Source organism: Cynocephalus volans, chromosome 3 (assembly GCF_027409185.1).
Source record: "Cynocephalus volans isolate mCynVol1 chromosome 3, mCynVol1.pri, whole genome shotgun sequence".
NCBI classification, from domain to species: Eukaryota; Metazoa; Chordata; class Mammalia; order Dermoptera; family Cynocephalidae; genus Cynocephalus; species Cynocephalus volans.
In genome coordinates, this window is record NC_084462.1 from 19289334 (window position 1) to 19310419 (window position 21086).

Below are 21086 nucleotides of genomic sequence, written 5' to 3' on the forward strand. Positions count from 1 at the left end.
CGAGGAAAAGGGCCAGGATTGCTAAAGTCCAGTAGAAAAAAACCCAAACACCTGAGGATGCTTTACCTGGAAAATAGACAGCTCAGGGCTCTTCCTGGGTCCACCAGCATCGAGTGCCTCTTCTTCCTGAGCCAGACTTGACTTGGATTTACTTTAAATTACAAGGACATGGAGTTGCACATCACCTAGACAGATGGGCTGAAAGGTTTCAGCATCCCTGCATGGTCTTTAAAACTTACAGTGGTGAGCAGTACCTGAGATTGTCTACGCTGCTCCCATTCTCTACCTCAGTTTGGAAATCTCAAATCATGTGAGAGGTGCTGAGGCCCAGAACTGACTGAGACACCTCACACTTTGGGGGAGGCAGTTTACCCAAGTGGGTCTTCTACCTGCAGCTGACTCTCTGCCAGTACAACCAGGTGGCCGATCCAAAGCAGAGGAGGCTGCCACCCACAAATTACTTTCCTTAGGGCGGGAAGTAGAAGCTAGTGGTGTATCTGGTCACTTCTTTCATTTCATTTGTCTACTAAGAACAAGTTCTTCCTGTTGTGTAATAGAAACATGAAAACGCCACCACACATAATTTCTCCTCACTTGGACCCTTCCCGTTGGGGGATGAAAGGACACTCTGTCTGCAGCCACTGCCCCGGTCTGCACCCATCACAGCACGAGGGTCAGGACACGAGGAAAGGTCCCTGTGAGTGCACATGCTGCTCTCACTGACGGATCTGTGCACATCTTCAGGGGGAATAAGAAACACTCAATCCTGCCTGATTTAAAAATTAAGCAATTTTGTGCTCATATTTTCCCCCCAAGCTATAATTTCTCCATCTGAAAATTAAAAACGGGGCTTTTACTACAAGATGATAGTCAGCAGGAAGTTGGGAGCTGAAGAGTGTTTTCATTTTCTACTGCTGTGTGATAAATGGACACAAATTTAGTAGCTGAAACCAACACACATTTATTACCTGTTTCCGTGGGTCAGGGGTCCCGCTGAGCTGGGTCCTCCTCTCAAGGTCTCACATGGCCGTAATCCAGGTGTTGGTTGGGCTGCATTCTCACCTGGAGGCTCAACTAGGCAACAATCCTCTTCCAGTCTCATTCAGGCTGTTGGCAGAATGTGTTTCCTTGTAGCTGCATGGCCTAGGGCCCCAGCTTCTCCCTGGCTATTGGTGGAGACTGCCTTCAGGTCCTGGAGGCCACTCATGGTCCCCTGCCATGCGGCCTCTCCACATACTGTTTGCTTCTGCAAGGCCAGCAGGAGCATCTCTGTCTCCAGTCTGCCAAGACGGAGTCTCATGTAATGTCATGTGATCATGAGTGATGGGAGTGACGGTCCATTACCCTTTCCACATAACATTACCTGATCGAGGCAATGCCACCCCCCCCATTGCCATATTCCACTAGTTAGAAGCATGTCACAGGCTCTGCCCCCACTCAGGAGGAGGAGGTGATACAGGAGACAGTGGTAGGGGCCAACTTGGTATTCTGTCTATCATGGAGTTAATATTTCAGCAGCCTACCTGCTTGCCTGGCACCAGCCTCGGGTCCTGGCCCCCACTAGAGCAGGGCACCAGGCCTGCTACAAACTTCCCTGATTTCCTCTTATCAGTGGCATACAATCCACACTCCTCAGCTCAGCGGATCAGACCCTTCCCCCGTGACCTAGTCCTCATCCCTGTCCAGTGCATCGCCCTCCCCCTGCCCACCCTGTGGGAGCCAAGCACCCTGAACCTCCTTTGGTCCTGACCTCGGTACTCTGTGCACTTTAGCGTCTCACTGGCCCCTCCCCGGGGCAGACTGGCTCACTGCCCCCAGTGCCTCCAGGCCTGGTACAGCCCCTGAGAGTGACAAGCGCCCAATAAGTGGAGGCTGTTGGACATCAGAGAGCCAGTGCTCATCATTTTTTGCATCGGTTGCCAGAGTGGTATCAAAGGCTGTGGATTTCCTCATATTCCAACTTGATGAAGGCTGGTTGGCAGGTTAGGAGTCTCTGGGGGAAGGTGTCTTTTGCCCAGAGGATAAGTTGCAGCATCCATCCTCACCCCAGGTCCCCACCCCGACCGAGCCCTGGTGGCCTGCACTACTCAGACGAGGACATCTGCAACAAGTACAATGGCGCTGTGCTGACCGAGAGCGTGAACCTCAAGGAGAAGTCAGTGGACGCTTCGGAATCCGAGGTCAGTGCCTGCATTTTCTTTTGGGCAACAACCACCATTCCCTACTTTTGCAATGAGCCTTCTGCTTCTTCCAGCTGTCTTGTCCCATTTGAGTCTCACAACAACCCCAGGAGGTAGGCAGAGCCAATGACAAATGACTCCACTTTACAGATGAGCAAAGTATAAGAGCCAGAGCCCGCTTGGGGCCCACCAGCAGCTTGCACACAGCCTGGGGCAAAACAGAATGGATGCTCCAAGCCTGATTCATGGAGGAGCAGGTTCTGATTGCTAAGCCCGAGGATGACAGTAAGAGAGAGACAGGCTGGCATCCTGCATGAGGGGCACTGCAGAGGAGAGCATAGGTGCAAACTGGGCGCTGGCTGGACACTGTCCTGTGCTTTATCATGTTTAGCCCGGAGGTAACTGGTACCAGACCACCTCTTGCGGACAAGGCCAGTGACGCTTAGCAAAGATCAGTAACTTGCCCTAAGTGGGCTTCTGACCTAAAAGCTCATTCTCGTTGTTTTGCCTTCAGAGATAAACCTTGAGGTTACCTAAAACTTGGTGGACCCTAAACCCCAGTTAGAGTAGCAGAGGGCCTGAGCCTGCAAGGCTGATGGAAAATGGAAGCCCCTGTTCTCCAGATGGGAGCCTCCTACTCACCCTGGGCATTTGCTCCCCTCCCACTGTCCTCACCATCCTAGCCCTGGGATCTTCCTGTTCCTGCTTCCTTGAGCTGGGGAAGGGGAATTTACTTACACACAGCAGTTTTGGGTCAGTTAACAGGGACAGGGCAAGCTCACACTTGAGACAGGGCTCTCTCTCCACTGAGCAATTGGACCAGGGAGATCGTGCCCCTGAGGTTGTGTCAGCCTCCAGCTGTGGCCCCTAGGACCCACAGGCCTGCCCATCTCAGGCCTCCCTGTGTTGGGGTGTTCTGCCGTTCCAGAGTTAGTGTGTCTCATGTGTGAGGCCTGAGTGCAGCACAAGGGGACATGAGCTAGGGAACAGCCTCATGGTGGGGAGGCCCTAAGAGGGGACTCAGCACACCCCCTGGGCGAGTGCCCCTTTCCCCACATGTGCACTGTCTCAGTATGTCACATCTACAAGCAAAAACATCTGAAGCAGCAATTAGAAAAGTTGTTTCCTTTGAGTCCTCCACTTTTTTGTTTCAGATATGCCGAGCCTTGAGAAGGCACAAAAATCACCAAGCCATTTGCTGTGCACATAGACCCCATCTCCTGGTATTCATACTCTAAATCAATATTTAATCTAAAATAAGTCTCACCTTCATTTTGACCTGAATTCTGGCCTTATTGAGCCCCAGGCCTTGATAAAATGACTTCTTTTCAATTGTGGATTGTATATGAACTCCAAGCGAGAAGGGACAGTAGGTGGGTACCAGGGAGGCACCAGCTCTGCTTTGCTTAACATGTTTTGTTTACAAAGGATGCTGCATTCGCTGTCTGTACCATAGCCCTGGGCTTGACAAAACAGCAAGCAGCAATGTGTATGCTCAGAAAGGTGCAGTTGTCTAAAATTGAGGGGCTGTCAAGTGAAATCCTGTAAAAACTGACCTGCCTTTTCTTGATAAGGAAACAGTAGCCTTGTTCTTGCTCTTTGTATGGAAAACAGCATGTTGTGAAGGAGTAGGACAGCTTTCAAGAAGGACTTTCAGTGTCAGCAAATAGGCACACATCTCATGGGCACCTGCCTTGTATCTGTCCTTAATGCCTGGCCCCACTGCTCTTTAGCGTACATGGGCATCGTGATTACTGTTAATAGCTCTGTGCGTTAGCTCTGCATGTTGAGCTGTTAACAGTTCAATATGTATTGAGCACTCATTGCTCTGGTGTTCTGAGCACTTACTATGGGCCAGACCCATTGTAAACATCTACTCGCTCAGTGCTCACACCAGCCCAGTGAGCTAGTACGAGTCTCCTCATTGTTCGGAGGCTGCTGAATTTGTCCAGCAGGGAGATACTGAAGCTGGATGCCCACCCAGGTCCTCATGTCTCCAGAGCTCAGCTTAACCTCTCCTTTCCACCACTGTCTCCTGCGGCCCAACACTAGGGAGTCAAAGGCATGTCCTAGAGCAGCCAGAATGGGATTAGTGAATTCTGAGCTATTTGTTTATAAAAGCATTCTTAAAGTGAGTTAATGGAAGGCATTTGGTGTGTTTCTCCTCCCACATGTGTGGGGTGTTTTGAGATTCAAATTCAGCTGATTTTTATGGAGGATTATCAAATGTGCCCAGGCACTGTGCTAGGCGTATACATGGGTGCATGCACAAATACACACACACACACGATACACATTATATATACATACATACACACATACACGTAACACGCATACCTGCGTGCGCATAATACATATACACGTGCACACAGACACACATACACATACATGCCTAAATACAAACACACACACACACACAGAGGTGGAAGGAGAGAGGGAGGTGAGTCTGGAGGGACAAGGGAGGAGGGCATGGGCAGGAGGAGGGAGGGATGTGAAATCCACGCTAAGTGGAATTCTGCAAGGTGCTGGTTACAATCCTTATCTAATAGATGAGAAAGCCGAGACTAAGAGTTTTTTGAATGTCTTCCCCAAGACACACCCACTAATGAACTGGGCCTGAAGGCAAACCTGAGAGTCTGGCCCCAAGTTCCATCTTCCCCACCAGAACTGTTTGTTACTCAGAACTAGGTGAGCATGGCGCCGGCCGCATGGCTGAGGAAGCCAGGCCTCCCTGCTCCTGCTCGGCACGCCCCACGCTAGGAGGAAAAAGCTCCCTGGTAGTTCCCTCAAATGTGCCTCATGGTTCCTAATGCCTTTTGGGTCACGGGCTCCTTCAGGAAGCTGATGAAAGTGTAGATGCTCTCTCCACCTACATACAGAATTTATTCTAGGATTTGGGGGCCCAGGCCTCCCCTTGGAGCCTGTTACAGACGCTTCACCTAAGGTCCCCTGGAGACCCAGCTGAGAATCCTCATGCCTGGGCCAATGTGTGCTCCCTGGGTTCTTGGGCAGATAAAGTGTGGCCCTTTTTGGAAAGTTCTTTGCTGTATAATCTTGCTGTATCCCACCTTTGAAGATCATTAATTTGCGGTATTTGCAGACATTGAATATTCATGGGATCCCAACAGAGGGACCTAGGGAAGCAGGTCAGATGGAAAAGTTCACTTTGAACCACTGTTTTGAACAGGTGAATTGAGATGTAACTCACATTCCATACAATTTGCCATTTGAAGTGCGTGATTCAGTGGTCTTTAGTATATCCACGGAGTTGTGCAACCATTGCCACAGTCAATGTTAGAATATTTTCACCACCCCAAAAAGATGTCACATACCCCAGTCTCCCCAGCCAACTCCAGCCCCTGGCAACCACTAATCTACTTTCTGCCTTTGTAGATTTGCCTGTTATGGACATTCCCTCTGAATAAATCATGCAATATATTGTCTTTTGTGACTGGCTTCTTTCACTTGGCATAACGATTTCAAGAAATTTGAACCACTTTTACTAAGTAATCAATTGTCTTTTAGAAATTCTCTTTGACGTTGTCTGTATTTAAATCCACCTGCAGTCCCAAATTTCTCCATTTATATGAAAGAAACATGTATTTTTTCTTAGCATGTTTGCCCATATGGTTTCTTGGCAGAGAAATGTGTTTTTCTTTGGGTGGGTCTAAAGGAACACAGGCCAAGGGCCATGAGGGGATTTGGAGATGCTCCCATCTTCCCCATTATGTCCCATCCAGCCCCACCATAATCAGGATCTTGTTTTCTAAAACATCTTTATTTAGTCATAATTCACGTGCCATGTAATTCACCCATTTAAAGTATACCATTTAATGGTTTTTAGTATATTCACAGAGTTTTGCAATCATCTCCACAATAAATTTTGGAACATTTTCATCACTCTGGAAAGAAACCCTGTAACCATTACCAGTCACGTCCTAGTCCCTTCTCCCCTGCTTCTCCTCCCAAACCATGGCATCCACTAACCTATCTTCTGTCTCCATGGATTTGCCCATTCTGGGCATTTCTTATAATGGAATCATGCAAAATGTGGTCTTTTGTGATTGTCTTATTTTATTCAGCCTAATGTTCTCAGAGTTCATCTCTGTCGTAGCATATACCAGTACTTCATTCCTTTTTATGGCTGAAAATATTCCATTGTATGGATGTACCACATTTTTAAGATCTATTCCTCAGTTGATGAACATTTGGGTTTGTATCCAGGATTCCCAAGACAACGCCCAAGTTCAATGATTTGCTAGAAGGACTCACAGGACTCAGCATATAGTTGTGCTCGTGAATAGGATTCATTACAGCAAAAGAATACAAAGCAAAATCAGCAAAGGGAAAAGTGCACAGGGCAAAGTCTAGAAGTGACCAGGCGCAAGTTTCCAAGAGTCCTCTCCTATAGAGTCACTCAGGGCACACTTAATCCTCCAGCAGTGTGTTGTGAGAACATATGAGAATTGTCTATCACTGCTTGTACCGTAGCCTTGAGCTTAGTGAAAACTGTATGCAACATTGTAGATACTACTTGTTAGAAACTCAGTGCCCAGGGTTTTTATTGGGATCTTGTCATTTAGGCACCCTATGGTCAGCATGTACCCAAATTCCAGACTCCCAGAAGGAAAGCAAGTGATTGGCATGAACCACAAAATTTTATATTAGTGGAAGGAAATTTTTAACAGCCAAGTTCCCAGATGCCAAGTAAGGGGTCACCCTTGAAAGCAGGCCTTTCTAAAGCTAGCAATCTCAGCCCTGCTCTGTTAACATTTTTCTGTACCAGGTTGTTTCTTCTTTTTGGCCATTGTAAATAATATGTCCTTTATCTGGCTGAGTTCAGTGAGTGTTTTCATTATTAAAAGGTTTTGGATTTTGGGCCGGCCCATGGCTCACTCAGGAGAGTGTGGTGCTGATAACACCAAGTCAAGGGTTAAGATCCCCTTACCGGGCATCTTTTAAAAAAAAGAAAAAAGAAAAAAAGGTGTTGGATTTTATCAAATGGTTTTTCTGTCTCTATTGAGATGGTTCTTTTGTCTTTTATGCTATTAATATGGTGTATTATTTTTTGGATCTTAAACCAACCTTGCATTCCTGGGATAAACTCCAGGTCATGGTGTATAATCCTTTTTATATGTTGCTGGTTTAAGTTTACAAGTACTTTGCTGAGGATTTTTGCATCAATATTTATACAGTACCTAGGTCTATAGTTTACTTTACTTACATGTCTTTGTATGGTTGTTTTCATGGGGTAATACTGGCCTCATCGAATGAGTTGGGAAGTATTTCTTCCTCAATTGGTGTTAATTCTTTAAATGTTTGTAAGAATTCACCAGTGAAGTCCTGGGATTTTCTTTGTGGGAAATTGCTAATTACAAGTTTTATCTCTTTGTTAGTTATGGGTTTATTCAGTTTTTCTGTTTTTTAATTTTTTGCTAAATCAATGTCAATCATTTGTGTCTTTCTAGGAATTTGTCCATACTAATCTGTTGAAATACAGTTGCTTGTAATTGGTTAAAGTTGTTTATAATTCTTCATTCTGTAAAGTCAGTGGTAATATCCCTTAATTCATTTCTGGTTTAATAATTGGAGTCTTCTCTCTCTTGTTCCTGGTTAAAATTTTGTCAATTTTGTTGATCTTTGTAAAGAACAACTTGTAGTTTCATTGATTTTCTCTATTATTTTTCTACTTTCTATTTCCTTTATTTCTACTCTAATCTTTATTATTTATTTTTTTCTGCTCACTTTTAAGTTAGTTTGCTCTTCTTATTCCAGTTTCTTAAGTTGGAAATTTAGGTTGTTGACTTGAGATATTTTTTTTTGTAGGTATATGCCTTTATAGCTATACATTTCCTTCTAAGCACTCACTATGTTAGCTGAATCCCATAAGTTTTAGTTTGCTTTGTTTATCTTCACTTATCTCAAAGTGTTTTTAATTTTCTTTGTAATTTCTTCTTTGGCACATTGGTTATTTAGGAGTGTGTTTTAAATTTCATCATATTTGCATATTTCCCAAATTTTCTTCTGTTATCTATTTCTAAATTTATTCCATGTGGTCAAAGAAACAAACTCTGTATATTACCAGTCCTTTTAAATTTGCCGAGTCTTGTTTTATGTCTTACCATATGGTCTATACTGAAGAATGTTCCATATCCATTTGAGAAGAATGTGTTATTCTGCTGTTGTTGTCTGTTAGGTCTATTTGATTTATAGTGTTGTTTCAGTCCTCTGTATGTTTGATCTTCTGCCTAGTTGTGTCACTCATTAACATATTGAAGTCTCTGTTATTATTGAATTGTCTATTACTCTTTTCAATTCTGTCAGTTTAAGTATTGGGGGCTCTGTTGTTAGGTGCCAACATTTTTATAACTGTTATATCTTCCTGATATTTACCCTTTTATAAGATGCCCCTCTTTGTCTGTAGTAACAATTTTTGTCTTAAATTCTATTTTGTCTGATATTAGTATAGCTGCTCCAATTCTCTTTTGGTTACTATTTACCTGTTATATCATTTCCATCTTTTTACTTTCAACCTATTTGTGTTTGAATTCAAAATGTGTCTTTTGTAGGCAGCATATAGTTGGATGGTGTTATTTTGATCATTCTACACACCTCTGCATTTTGATTGAGTTGTTTAATCCATTCACATTTAATGTAATTGCCACTAAGGTAGCATTTACATCTGCCATTTTGATATTTGAACACTATATGTCATATCTTTATTCTCCTGTTTTTCTATTATTTATATTTTCTTTTATTAAATGGATTTTTTAGGGTACCATTTTAGTTTCTTTGCTTTTGCTTTTACTATGCATTTTTAGTTATTTTCACTAGCTGCTTGCTCTAGGATCAGTATCTACTTCAGATTTATACTAAATTTCAGCGACATATAGAAACTTTACTCCTTTATGGTTGTATTTCCTTTTCCTCTTCTTGTGCTATTATTATACATATTATGTCTGGATATGTTAAAAACTCAAGAATACATTTTCGTAATTATTCCTTTACATATTTGTGTATCTTTTAGAGAAGTTGAGAAAAAGGAGAGCAAGCATATATTTAGAGAATTTATCATTTTCACCTTCTTGTTTACTATTTCTAGTCCCTTCATTTCTTTCTGTGGATTCAAGTTACCAATGGTAACTTGAATTTACTTACTCCACTACCCTCTTATGCTGTTACATTTACATAGGTTATAGGTCCAATGATATGATTATATACATATTTTATGCAATAGCTTTTTTAAATCAGGTGAGAGAAGAAAGGAGAAGAAATATGTAATTATACTGTCTTTTATAATTATCTTTGTAATTACTTTTATAGGTGCTTTTTGTTTTTTCATGTGGATTTTAATTACTGCCTGGTATCAGTTGGTTTCAACCTGACAATCTTTTTTTAGTATTTCTTGTAAGGCGAGTCTGCTAAGCATTGAATGTTTCTCAGTTTTTATCTGTCTGGGAATGTCTTTATTTCACCTTCGTTTTTGAAAGTAGTTTTGCTGGATATAAGATTGTTGGTTGACAATTTTCTTTCAGCACTTTGAATGTTACCCCATTGCCTTCTGTCCTCCATTTTTCTGATTAGAAGTCAACTTTTAATATTATTTGAGTTTCCTTGTACATGAGTATTTGAGTTTCCTTTTTCTCTTGCTGGTTTCAAGAATTTTTATTTGTTTTTGTCTTTCAGAGTTTTGACTATGAAACGTATCGGTGTGGGTCTCCTTGCATTTATCTTATTTTCAGTTTATTGAGCTTATTGAATGTGATTAATGCTTTTTATCAAATTTGGGAAATTTTAAGTCATTATTACAGTATTTTTTCCACTTTTTTTCTCTTCTCTCATTCTGGTACTCTCCTTACACATATTTTGGTGCACTTAGTGCTGTTCATTTTTTTATTTTATTTTTTTTCACATCAGTCTATTTTTTTTTCTTTTTTTCTTTTTTTTTTTTTTTTCTTATTCCATCTGTTCTTGGTTTTTTGTTTGTTTGTTTGTTTGTTTTGCTTTTCTTTGTTTTGTTTTTGGTGGCTGGCCGTGACAAGGATCTGAACCCTTGACCCTGGTGTTATAACACCACACTCTAACCAACTGAGCTAACAGGCCAGCCTCTCTATCAGTCTATTTTCAAGTACACTTATTCTTTCCTCTTTTCATCTCAAGTCTATTGTTGTGCCAGTGTAATTAATTTTTAATTTCAGTTATTGTATTTTTCAACTTCATAACTTCCCATTTGGTTCTTTATTTAATTATTTCTATCTCTATTGATATTCTCTATTTTGGTACAATATTGTCCTCATCCGTTCCTTTAATTCTTTAAACATAGTTTCCTTTAGTTCTTTGAACATAATTATAATTGCTGCCTTTGAAGTCTTTGCCTGCTTAATCCAACACTTGGGCCCCTTCAGAGGCTTTTTTTTTTTTTTAACAGATCATTTCAGATAATGTATTGTAGCAACTCTGAATACTGATATTCACCTCTGAGGATTGTTGTTTGCTTACTTGCTTGTTTATTTGTTTACTGACTTGGCTGGACTAGTTCAGTGAAGTCTGTTTCCTCTGCAATGTCACTCCTCAGAGGGTGCAGCCCTGGGCATGCATAGAATTTCCCTGACTACCAGGGATGACTGTGGTTTCAACTGGGCTCTCTTTGATTGTCTTTTTTTCTCACCTTCCCATTAAGGTCTGGATAGTCTACCACTATTGATGTCACACACAGCGGTTAACCTCTACTACTTGCTAGTGCTATTATTTTTGACAGTGCCCTGGGGCAAAAATTGCTCCACACTCTGATCCAGTTAAAATCCAGCCCTTTTGAAGTGGCCAGATGCTGTCAATCTTTAAAGCTTGCTCTGACTGTAGAGGCCTCTTCTTAGCTTTAGCTGTCTCTTTACCTGATTCTCTCTGTTAAACTTGTAGTTGGTTTACTGCTTCACTTGTTGCTATTGTGGAACTACCAACTTTCTCTCAATTTCTCACCCCTAAGGTTTCCACTGCTTTCAACCATGCCCTTAGGCATGCTCTGTCCCAAATACAGTCATTCTCCTTAGGTGGAACTGGAGAGCTCTCTGTCTTATGGGCTATCTCTTCCCTCTGTGCATGACCTCTGTCCCCAAGTGGACCTCTTCTCCCATAGTGGTACACCTGTACACACACGGGGCACTGAGTTGAGATGGTAGCCCCTGGTCTTCTGGGCTTGCTCCTCCCAGTGGGGAACTTTTTGCTACAAATGAGGTGGGGTAGGAGCAATCAGGGCCCAGTATTCTCAGCCTGCTACAACTGGTATAGACCTCCCCACCTATAAGTGAAGGCTAGGTATGGGAAGGGTGCCCCAGTTCTCTTGGCCATACCTGCCTGGAATAGAGCTGCTTCAACATGGAGCTGGGCTGGGGGAAGGGAGAAGTTGGATGAGAGATGCCAGCAGCTTTCCTTACCAGGTTAAACCAAATTTCTAGACTAGGAGCACTGTCTTCTTGGCCACATATGCTCGGAGTAGAGTTTCTGTCACACTGAGCTTGGGGGATTGGGTGGGGAGAGCAGGTCCTGGCTCAAATAAATGCCACACACTCACTATTCTTAGTGAGATTTAGATTTTCTTGTATAAATGTTTCTCCATTTGCCATAGGCCCTTGGCACCATTTCCAAAAACTTGAGATGGTTGTTTATAAAATAATTTTCACCAATTAAATCATTGCCCCACTGGGGAGAATGTCCACAGAGCTCCTCACACTGCCATTCCAGGAGTATCTTTTGCCTTCATGACTAATAATTCTGTTATTCAGAGGAGACTGGTAGGAAGCATGGGCTTCTGGCCTGGTCTCTTAACTCCAAATTTACAGAAACAGAGTCAAGTTACAGAACTCTAGATAAGGCCTTTAGAGAGAGAAGCAAATATCACAGGGGGAAGAGACTTAGGGTTGCTCAGTAATAGAATAAACCCAAAAACTATAACACTCATCTTCAAATAGGACTATCTAATTAGTGACCTGGGATGTTTATCCTCCCTACTGGAGGCCGTGTATAGATACAAATGCATCATAAACTGAGATATTAGAGATAAAGAGTAATGTTAACGTTCTTTGCTCTGGGTTCAAGTCAATGGTTTGATCCAGTCTGGACACAGGGTAAAACTGTGGACTGGGGCAGGCTTCTTTTGTCCACCCTTCCTGCCTGCCATTCTCTAGAGCACAGGGAATAAGGAGTCAAATCTTGTGCTGTCTCTACTAGCAGAACTCTTCTGAGAAGCTGTTATTTCACTAATAAAATAGTGATGCTGCCCTCTTCTCTCCAGGGCATTTTTTAACCATTTTCAGAAAGATTTTTAAAGTGAAAATTCTGCGAATTGGTTCACAGGTGCAGAGGAGCCTGCCTGATCAGAGCTGCTCTGAATTATGCCATAAGTGTCACATGATGCATGCTGTGGCTCTTTCTGTTTTTCTAGTTATAAATAAGAGGGTTTGTCACCGTTTGATCACATGGCTGCTTGTGAATAATATCAGGACTACTGTTCAGATCTCATGTTAAAAATTGTTTTTGAAATCTGAAAAAACAGTTTTTAAAATCCCTCCTGCTCCAACCAACTTAAACCAACCCCCCTTGTACCTAATTAATTCCTTCATAATATTTGAGTCTTTCATCTTGTCAATATAATACCCAGAGTTTTGAGATTATCTTCGTTAGCTGCTTGCCAGGCATGTGTGCACCTTTAGAAACTCTCACAGTCAGGCTGGCACTGTGTCCAATCACATTCTGTCCTTCTGTGGTTTCCTGGGAAACCAACACACATCGCTGCTTCACATCACACAGGAAACTTATGCAAAAAAAGACCCTGCAGCATTTCCTTTTTGTCAATAACTCTAATCCACTAAAATACATCCCCATTAAAAAATAATAATGTCATATAAATAATAAACAGAGCAGGCAGCAGGAGGAAGAATGGCATTTTAATACTGTACTTTCTCAGGGGGGCAATGGCAAGGTCTGAGCTGGAGTCAGGAGACCCTTTACTAGCTCTGCCTGACATCTATTTGTCACATGACCCTGGATATGTTCTCACTTCTCCTCCCTAAATGAAGATCAAGAAGCAAAAGAAGCCTCTCTTTTCTCTTGTCTCTGCTTCTTTCTGCACACTGGAGTTGTTCTCTCAAACTGGCTTTTGGAATCATTGGCTAGTCTATGAGCACTGGTCACTCAAGGCTCCCAGCCTCCCTGCTTTACTCCCCACAGAAAGAACTCTTCCCTTCCAGATTCAGTGTGAAAAATCCCAGGGTGAGACTCTGATTGGCTCAGCTTAAATCACATGCTCACCCATTAATCAATCACTGTTTTCTGAAGTGAGCCATTCAGCTCATGTGACAGGGAAGTGTGGCTTTCTTCAAAGAAGGGGTTGAGGCCCAGACACAAACACTGGAACATCACTGTCAGCTGGACAACTCCCAATTTGTGTCTCCTACCAGGGCCACTTATTAGTGGCACATTATTATGACATTTGTCACAGACCCCTCTCTTGATACAATAGGACTTTTAGATCTTTGGTTGAGAAAATACATAATGATATATAGCTATCAAGGAGTCTTGAATGAAATGGTATTTTATGAATCACATAAACACATATTTGAGTGTGGAGCATAAGATATATTCATTCTCTAAGCAGTTCTAAACATAGTCTTAGAAATGTGGACTCCACGTACCCTTCCAGACTGCCCGTAGGTCCCACCTGGTCATGAAACCAGCTCCAGGAGAATGGGGTGGACAAGGGTATAAAGAGAGCAGAGAAATGCCCAAAGGGTCATTAAGTGGATGCTAGACGGGTTTACTGAAACAAAATTGATAACATGCATTCCTACTAAATTTGCTCATTTCTCCACCAGTAAGAGACTTGATATAAAACCCATCCACATAAACAGTGTTTCTCTACCTTTTATAAAACTGGGGTTGAAGATACTCCCCTAGCTGTTACTAGAAAGGCTTTATTTCTGCCACTTTGGCTGAAGTAACAATGCTGGGTCTGGCCCCAGTCTGGCCCTAGCCAGTATGACCTTGAGAAGGTCACTTATACTTGTGAATCTCGGTTCTTTCAGACACAAAATGAGGAGATTGAATCCAGCCACTGCTCCTCAGTTTTCCATATGCGTATCCCTCCTGGTAGGGGAGTTCAGTGGGGAGGACCCCAGAGCACCTGAGGAGGTAGTCCGGGGAGGGCGAAGGTCTCGAATCTTATACTGGATCTTCAGATGATGAGGGACCCTAACCCCAGTTTGTGAAAACTGGAACTAAATTGCTGTCACCCATTTCTAACCGTTCTGTGAATTTCTCATGAGAAAAAAGATGCCTTCAATGTATTTCAGCGTGTTCTTTTCCCTGAGCTTGGGGAAATTTAGAATCAAAGTCAGCGCCTAAAGAAGTGACAAATCCAGTTCAGGAGCTGATAACGTAGATTCTTTCAGCTTCTCTCGGATGATCTTCATTCTCTTTTCTTCCTATCTTAGTTTACACAGAGCTTTACCTTGTAAGCCACCCCAAGGCCTCCAGAAAACAGATGAAGAATAAATCTTAAACAACAGCTCCAAATACAGGTCCCTGATCTCTTAACCGAAACCTTTGAGGCCAGATTCTCAGGTTTGGGAATATACATCTGCATTCAGGTCAGGCCAGCATTCCATGACCAAACGAACATATCAGTATTTCTGCAGTAAAACATGAGAATATTTACACTAAATAGCCTCCCATCAGTTCAGCTCAGGGTCAGCTGCCAAATTAGCTCAACCCAGGCCAGGCTTCACCACCAAATCAGTTTCAAAAAGAGCTCTTGATTTTCAGAGCATTATGGGTTTTGGAATTAGGGACAGGGGATTGTGGATCTGTTCAGCTGATGCAGAGAGACGCCTGGAGCTAGGAAGAAGTTCCACGTGTGCTGAGGCAGCTGACCCTCAGGGGGTTGTGAGCTCAGGCGGGCGCTCCTACCCTGCTGGCCTCATCTGTAAAATGGGAATAATAATGCCCACATCAGAGGTGATCCTGCAGTTGCAAAGATTATGCAAGTGGATTGACCTGGTGTGTAATAAACATTCACTAAAAGGAACCACTTACCATCGTACGATTATGGAGAAGCTGGGTGCTCTCTGCATCTCAGTGTGTGTCTGGAGAAGCTGTTTTTCAGCCCTGCATTTAGATGAGTCCTGACTAAGTAAAAAGCAGAGGAACCACAGATGTATTCAGCTGCTCACAGTTGATTATGCCATAATACAAACAGTTTACATTTAATGTTCTGAAAATTCTCAAATCTGTGACTTGCTGTTACTTTCATGTAAATATTCCAGTTAGAGTTAAATTTTCAGTCTGTGTCCAAAAATCCCAGAAGACTCTGGCTCCACCCTATGTATATGAGGGGCTTCTGCACAGCCTAGAGGTGACTGGTCTCACAGGCTTCTAGGACAGACACTGACTCCCCAGCTGCAGGCCAGTGCTGGTTCATGGATCAGAGCTTCCTGCCTGGGTGCTGATGGGGGGAGCAGCCACCAGGAACAGCAGCACTCGTAGCACCAGAGACCCTTTTGTTTTCTGAGTCTCAGTATGGACTCCATGTAAAATGAGGGAAAGCAGTGACTTTCCCGCCCCCACACCCAGCTGAGAGGACATTAGTCACACACTCTAGGAGGAGTTGGTCTAGCATTTTTACTTTTGAGAGTTTATTTGCATTCTGAAAGAGGTGCTGTGACTGGCACTGGGGCCCATAACTGGGGGTGTGGCTGCGCCTTCCTAACATCCACCAGATGCCTCCACATTGTGCCAGCAGCTCCCAGCCTGGCCTCATCAGAATCCTCCAGGAGCTTCTAAAAAATACACATGCCCAGGCCCTACGCTAGAGCCTCTGGATGAGGACAGCTGGAGCCATGCCCAGGATCTGCTCTCTCAGAGCCTCACTGGTGATTCTCAGGTGGCATTTCAAGGCCACTCACTCTTTAATCTCCCCCAAACCCCCAGTCCTCTTGACACCCTCTGGGGAGGGAAAAAGGGCAGGTATGACTGACCCTGAGAGAGATAGAGGCACTGCAGCTTGGAGTGGAGACCTGCCCTGCCAGACCCATCAGCCAAACACGGGGGATGGAGCAAGACAATGCTGGTCTCCAAGCCAGGTTCTGTCATCCTGGCAAGGTGCCTTGAAATGGAGAGGCTTTGCACAGCCACAACTTCCTGTTCCCTCCTTGAACTTGAAACGAAAGGCTGGCCAGCCACCCTATTTACAGACCCATTTTTGGCAGATCCAAGGTGTCTGTGGCCTTCTGGCCACTGGTGGGGTGGGGGGCGGTGGGGCCTGCTGTGTTTTCAGAGGTCTGGGAAGTGTCTTAATGCTGGTCCCAGCAGCAGAACCTGGACCAGCCTGCCAGGCTCTGTCTCAACCAGGTGACTCCCCTAGGAGCTCAAGAAGCTTCCAGGACCCACAGGTAAGTGTCCCACAGTGGGATAGTGCATCTAGGAGGATATGGTACTTATCAGGGAAACTGGGAATCCTCCACCCCCTCGGGAAAAACTCCACTTCAGCCTCCATTTTCTTCTTTGGCAATCCTTCCAATGACTTAAAATCGACCTGAAAAACCATAAAATAAGAGTTTTGCGTAAAAAAAATGAACACAGAAAACATGTGGGCTAAATGTTTTTAATGGAAACTGATTTCTTTTATAAAAAGAAAAACAACCCTTACAGGAGCTGAGCTTCAAACATCAATGAGACACCCAGTGCAGCTTTCATAGCCATGTGGTTGAGGGATCAGATCTTCCAGTGCCTGGGGGAGGTCTAGATAGAAACATGAGACGCTATGGCTTATCTAGGCATCTTCAGTTTTCCCCTCTGAGATCTCCGTGGATGTGATGCTACACTGTAATTTGGGAGGGGAGGTCACAGAGGACACACCCCTCTCCTCACCTCCACACCTGCTCCAAATCCTCTCTCTCAGACCCGGAGCAGCCTACATCTGAGTCTCGGGCAAGCCAAAGGGCTAGATCTTCTTGGACCATGTGGACCTCTCCTGGGTCAGGAAGGGTGTGGAGACCTCTCCTGGGCGAGGAGGCCCAGCTCTGCTCCAGAGACCATCTATCTGGCCCATAGTGAGGGCTGGGGAGCAGGGACCCAGGAGCAGCTGAGAAAGTGCATTGTCCTGTCCGGCCTCCAGAGGCGATGCCGAGGGGCAGGGGTGTGGGGCCTGGGGAGGTCTGTGCTCTCCCTGCATGGAGGGTGAGATGGCGCAGAGAGGTCAGGAAACAGTTGACAGGCAGCCCACTCCCACGCTGGGCCACTAATGCCGCTCCTGCCGTCGGTCCCCGCGCTCCCACTGCCGCTTTCTCTCCGCAGGCCACCGACTCCGACTACGAGGACGCGCTGCCCAAGCACTCCTTCGTCAACCACTACATGAGCGACCCCACCTACTACAACTCGTGGAAGCGCCGGCCCCAGGGCGGCCGCGGCCCTGCGCCGCACAGGTACGAGGCGGTGGCGGGGGCCGAGGCCGGGCCGCAGCTGCACCCGGTCATCACCACGCAGAGCGCGGGCGGCGTGTACACCCCGGCCGGCCCCGGCGCCCGGACTCCGCTCACCGGCTTCTCCTCCTTCGTGTGACCGCGGCCCGCGTGCCTCTGTCAGGGTAGAACGGATGCGAACTCCCCGGAGTCTATTTTTGTTAAGACAATGAACTCCAATAACTGAGCTGAAGTTTTTGTTTAAAAAAAAAAATTCTGACAAGTGATGATTTTACCTACTTGTGAACACTAGATTTCAATTAGAAAGGTTTTTTTAATGGCTTTTTGTACCATCGCTGCAGGAAGCAGGTTTCTTTCTTTTTCTTTTCTTTTTAAGAGAAGGTGTATTTCACTGGTGCGATGGCCTGGCACCGCTGGGCTTGGGGGACCTGCCAACCCTGGGCTCCTCCATCCTAGAGACCGACTAGCAAGGCTGGATGGACGGGGGTTAGAGAGCGAGGGTCAAGGGAGGTCTCCGAGCTGCCCTTTCTCTTTCTACCTCCTCTCCCGGAGAACCAGCGGCTCACGGTCTTCTTAGCTCGCTCCTGGGGTTTGAAGAGCAAACGTTTTCACCTGGGCCCAGTGCTTTTTGACCCAACTTCACCCATTTCTGAAATGTTCTCACTCAGCAATTTCTAGGTGAGGAATCAGCTTTAAGGTTTCTGACAATGGGGCAAGCCATGTAAGGTGGCACCCTCTGACCCCGCCCGTGTGGCTCCACTGTTGCATGTTGTGTCATTCCAGTGGTGAGATGTTCGGGGCTTTTTTTCCCCTTTCTTTCTTCCTTTCTTTCTGTGAACCCAACAGTACAGGAACAGGAAGCCTCCCCCAAGGCTGGAAGCCCCCGGGACGTCCCTGAGCAAGCTAGCGCCTGCCCATGAGCACAGCACACAGCCACCGCCGCTCAGCAAGACAGAACAAGACGGCGTCTTCAGAATTGCTTGTTATGTAGGAAGCGTGCATTGTTAACCAGAGTATTTTTTAAATCTTTTTATCTTTTTTTAAAATATGTCACTTGAATGCGTCTTTGCTGTCTTCAGGTGCCTTTTATTAATTGTTCAGCTTTGTACGTGGGAAAGACAAAATGCGACAGTGTCTCCAAATAAAGCAAACAGCTCTGAGAAAACAAGATCCTGCATTACCTGGCGCACACCGGGCGGCCCTTGCACGCGGGGCAGTCCTCCCGTCTGTCCTCCCCTCCACTTGTCCCTGCTGCTAGGCTGCCCCCCAATCCAAGGCCAGCTTTTTAGCCTTAACAGGTTGTCTTGAAATGTTTTTTTCTTACATTGTCATTGTTCTAATTGTTTTAGCTATGTGAAAATAGCACAAACTACTTCGAAAATCTTAGCGTCCAGAACACAGCTGTGCTGCAGCCCACCCCATTATTCCTGTAATAGATGGCTGAGCTGCTGGGGGTCAGCCCTTCAGCCCAGGGCCCAGGTCTGGATGTAATCTGAGTGCTGTGGGTGCCAGCCGGTCACCACGTTCCCACCTCACCAGCAGGAGTGTGGCACACACAAGACTCCAGGCCACTCTGTCAACACTTCCCAGTGCACAGCGGAGTGAGGCCAGGTGCTCTCCTCCCAGGTGACCTGCTGGTGCTCTGAGGGTGGAAACAGCCAGGCCAGAGATTGGCCTGTGCCACCAGGGAGCCGGTCTCCTGGCCATGGGTAGAAAATGTGGTCTCTGCTGGGCTATTTTTTTGTTACACTTCTGTGGGGGCAGAGGGGAAGGATATTGTCTTGATTCTCTGCTTTCAAAGTTTTATGTGAGATGAAAACCCCCTTTTTAGTTTCTCCAAAATTAGAGTGTGTGGAAAGTTTCCTTTCTCTCTCTCCTTCCCTTCTTCCCTTCTTCCTCCTCCCTTCCTTTATTCCTTCCTTCCCTTTCTGAGTGGAAGGGAAAATACTCTAAACCAAAAATCCTAGCTGCTCTGCCCAAAGCCTCACTTCTGCGTGAGAATCGCCCCGCACACCTCACTGGACAGGACCCGCCTCAGTGGACAGAGCCCACCTCCTTCCTCTCAGCCCCAAAGAGGCGCAGTGGACAGAAAACCATGATGTGACAACTTGGATTTGTTGGAAGATACGCGATAAATGGAGAACATGGACAAACACTGCCTCCTGTGCGCTTCGACTGCTCTCTTAAGCCATAAGGACATTGCTTTAATAATGGGAAAAAGCGCTGAGACATCTTAGGTTGAGGACGATTTGGTGTGAGGTGTTTTTAGCTCTTGGGTTTTCATGACGACAACATGACACTTTTTTCAGGCTCATATTTCTTGTATTCTCTCTACTTTTTGTAAACTTTTTTTGTATGGAATGGTCTGTACAAAGCTGCACCGGCACCGCGGCTGCTGATGGACTGTTGTTAGCAGCTGCTCTCAAGCCCGTCACTCAGAGGGGCTCTGTCCCATGACAGCCACCTCCACCAAAGGAACAGAGCTGGGGATTTTAGTTAGATTTCAGCCTCCCAGAGCAACATGGGCATTGAGTGTCCATTTCTAACCTCTCATCTTTAGGGAGGAAAAAAAAAATCACACAATAGGAAAATGGATATTAGATTTTAGTCTTGGTTCTGAAAAAAGGACAAGCAAAATTTCTATAACCAAGATAAGACAGGATGTGGTGTTCTTGCTTTCTCCTGTAGTGCTGGAAGTGATGTCACTCAGGTGCCTCTCAATGAGTGGCAGCTGCGTCTCCCCACTCATGTCCTCAAATGGGTCCTTTAAGAGTGTGTTGACTGTTGAGCTTCCCTTTCCCTGTGAGGGGGATGCGGCTAAGCAGCCTGGAGGGGCCGCGCTCTGTCTGAGCTGCAGGGATGGGTTTGCATGGGGCTCCCCTCTCCACCTGGGCACCAGGGCACAGGTTTCCAGAGGGGTGGGCAGCAGGGCCTGGGCTGCAGTCTCCTTGGCCTCCTGCACATCCACCTTCGGAATAAATTGGCCCAGACCGAGTCCCTTCTCCCCCAGCCTTCCCTTTGGCTTCTCTCCCTTCCAAGCTTTTAAGGTGCACTTCATTCAATGCTGTAGCAAAAGAAGACACCGTGTGAGGCAGTGTGTCGGGGGGTCTTACCTACCTGTGAGCCACAGGAGACTGTGACTAGATGGCCCACTGTCGTGGAAAGTGCTCACACAGCCCCAGGAGGATGATGCTGATTCTGTAAACTTCTTTGGATGCTGTGCTTGTGCTTGATACGACTGGACTGAAGCATGGTTTTGCAAAATGGTTGTAGCATGGTTTTAGTTTTTACACATTCTTGGCACACAGTAGTTATTCTCCTAATGAGCAATCAAGCCGTGTATCTCAGTGTGGCTCTCTTTAACTCAGCATCCCTGTAGCATGGATCCAGTCTGAAAGGTGAGAACAATGTAGAAACTCATGAACTGAGCTGTCTG

The 21086-nt window shown here is 45.2% G+C and overlaps 1 protein-coding gene across 1 annotated transcript in view; it reads left to right on the forward strand.

The window, feature by feature from the left end:
- The window catches only part of SDK1 (sidekick cell adhesion molecule 1), a 983203-nt gene extending 965414 nt beyond the window's left edge, over positions 1–17789 (forward strand). The window contains exons 44-45 of the mRNA XM_063090679.1: positions 2051–2180; positions 17526–17789. Of these exons, the coding sequence (XP_062946749.1) occupies positions 2051–2180; positions 17526–17789 (394 nt within the window). The remainder of the gene's footprint in view (positions 1–2050; positions 2181–17525) is intronic.
- The last annotated feature ends 3297 nt before the right edge of the window (positions 17790–21086 follow it).